Source organism: Halyomorpha halys, unplaced genomic scaffold (assembly GCF_000696795.3).
Source record: "Halyomorpha halys isolate HHAL.00 unplaced genomic scaffold, Hhal_1.1 Scaffold8443.1, whole genome shotgun sequence".
NCBI classification, from domain to species: Eukaryota; Metazoa; Arthropoda; class Insecta; order Hemiptera; family Pentatomidae; genus Halyomorpha; species Halyomorpha halys.
Window position 1 is genome coordinate 1,912 of NW_027116587.1, and position 2,565 is coordinate 4,476.

At 28.6% G+C, this 2,565-nt stretch overlaps 1 protein-coding gene across 1 annotated transcript; it reads left to right on the forward strand.

Moving 5' to 3' along the window:
- Positions 1–325: 325 nt before the first annotated feature.
- On the forward strand, positions 326–2,229 carry LOC136797256 (CD2 antigen cytoplasmic tail-binding protein 2 homolog; the record flags this gene model as incomplete). Its single annotated transcript, XM_067053318.1, is given in 3 exon segments — positions 326–598; positions 1,408–1,571; positions 2,085–2,229. Coding segments are annotated over 3 exon segments (463 nt in total), but the record flags the coding sequence as incomplete, so codon positions are not given.
- Between the last annotated feature and the right edge of the window lie 336 nt (positions 2,230–2,565).

The window sequence follows — 2,565 nt, forward strand, 5'->3', positions numbered from 1 at the left end:
TTTGACATTGTTAATATGAAAATGGTAATTTATATGCCATTGTTCAAATGACAAGCTTTTAGAAAGATATCTCATTACCAAAATAACTAAAATTGATAAAAGGAAAGATATCTATGAGATAAAAGGGGTAAAAGAAATAAACATAAACAAATACTCACTTCTTCCACATCTCTGAAAGTTAATATTTCGCAAGTTAAACTGTTAACAATAACAGGATCCGTCATTATGACAACAGTATCGAAGCCATAAAGTAATATTTCATTACAGCGAAGAATATAAATTTAGTAAAATGTAAACACCAACACTGTTTAGAACGATTAACGAAACCAATGAACTGATTATGGAAGGTAACAACTGTTATCCGTCGTGACGCGTAACCTGGGCTGTTTGAAACGTGAGTTTGTGCATTGTTGTGCTTTGTGGTTCTCTAGATATTGTTATAAGATGTCTAAACGAAAATACTCTGAAATGGAAGATGTAGCGGGACCCAAAATCCCGACGCAAAACAAACCGATTAATAAAAATTCTCTTGATTCAGACGAAGAAGATGAAGATGATGAATCTGATCGGTATGCCTTGAAAGATGAAGACATTGAAGGTATGTTGTCATTTAAACAAAATATTTTATATCACATATATCTTTTTGTACTACTTTCATGATGTGGTTAATTTTATCTTTCTTCATCAAGTATGTATTCAAGAGACCTAGCGTTTTTATTTTACTATTTCTTTGTCTCAATAAATTAATATTTTGAAGTTGAATTTTATTTCCCTCACAAATAAAGTTGTATCTGTCCCCCAATTTCTTTTTAATGATATTAATTCAAGGAAACAAAAATATTATAGTCTTTTTTCCTATCTCGCTGTATCCTAAAATTAATTGAAGAAGAGTTGATCTGTTGTCATTCTATTAACTGCTTGTAGATTCATAGTGACAGTTTCAAAACTTTACTCCATTGTGGCGGGTTGGTGTATATTCACTTATACACAGTGTTCTATTGCTGTGGGTTATTATATTCTATTATCATTACTGCTTTAATTAGATTGCAGCTATCGACTTCCAATTTTAGTAGCGTTATCTTCTTATAATTTTGGTATGGTATGGGGTTGTTTTTAATAAACATTAAAACAGTCAAATAGCCTGATTTTTACTGAGAAGGACCACACACACACACATATATATATTAATATGTTCGGTTGTAAAAGATGACATTATTCTCTTAAGAGAACAATTTTCCTAAAAATTCAACATTTTATAAAATCAGCCTTAAAGAAGCTGGTGATGTTCAATACTTAAATTCATTAAAAAATTCAGTTTTATAACTGAATGCCTCATATACTAATTTTGTTTGTCATTTTTTACCAATTTAGTATTTTTCATCATCTTTTTGTTTCTTTTTCCGTTAGGACAAGAGGAAGGAAATGTTGGCTTGGAGGAAGGAGTTCAATTTACACCATTTAACATGAATGAAGAACTGGAGGAAGGGCACTTTGATGCTAATGGAATGTATCATTGGAAAAAAGAGAAACTAATTCGTGATAATTGGTTGGAAAATATTGACTGGATCAAGGTTAACTTAATTTTTTTTATTATTTTTAGTTAAAGTAATTAACTTTAGATAAAGTAGACTGTTCCTTATTTGGAATTTTTGGATCACTAATGTAATGATATTACTAACACTTTCTGGTGATAGTGGTAATCATCAGCTATGCTATGTTGAGAAATTTAAAGAAGCTTTTATTGTTTTATTGGCGGCAGCATTACTTTGATGTATAAAATTTTGTTTTCAAAATTTAAGATTTTATTTTTAAATTTAAACAAAAAAAATTGAATAATTTAAATCCATTTTACACCGTTCTTATCATTAAAAAAACAACAACATATTTTTCATTAAAAATCATGCTGTTTTTTTCCTTAAGAAGAGATCAGGAATGGTGCTATGGCCTTTAGCCTTAATCAGTATGTCAGAGGTACAAAACGTTTTCCTATATGTAATATTAATTAATATTACTCTGCATTTGTAATGTTATTCTTAGGCTGCTTGAATAATGTTTTTAATTAATTATAAAAACTCTGTTTAAAGGTAAAGCAGTCAGAAGTGTCTGTTCCAAAGGATACAGAAAATCTGGAAGAAATGCCTGAAGCAGTTGATGTAATGCAACTTTATAAAAAAATACTTAATTATCTACAACCAAAAGAATCTATAACACATGCTTTAAAAAGATTAGGTAAGATCGAAAATATCTTTTCAGTAAATATGTGGAAAAGTATAATGAGGATGTTTAAATCCATTTTGTTCAAAGAAAGTGGTAGTATTGAAGTCATGTGGTGTGAACATCACGTTCATAAATGAAAATAGGTAACAATAAACTTCTGTGTGAAAAGGAGCTATTTTAAGCCATTATTGAAAAAAAAAAAATTGTAAATTTGTTCTTTCTTAAATATGAATTCTTTCATAACATATTTTAAATTATCTTTAATTTATATTTATAAACAGAATTATAATTAAATACCTGTAGGTTTAAAAATTGGATACAGCTAAGTTGATATAAGCTAGTAACGTA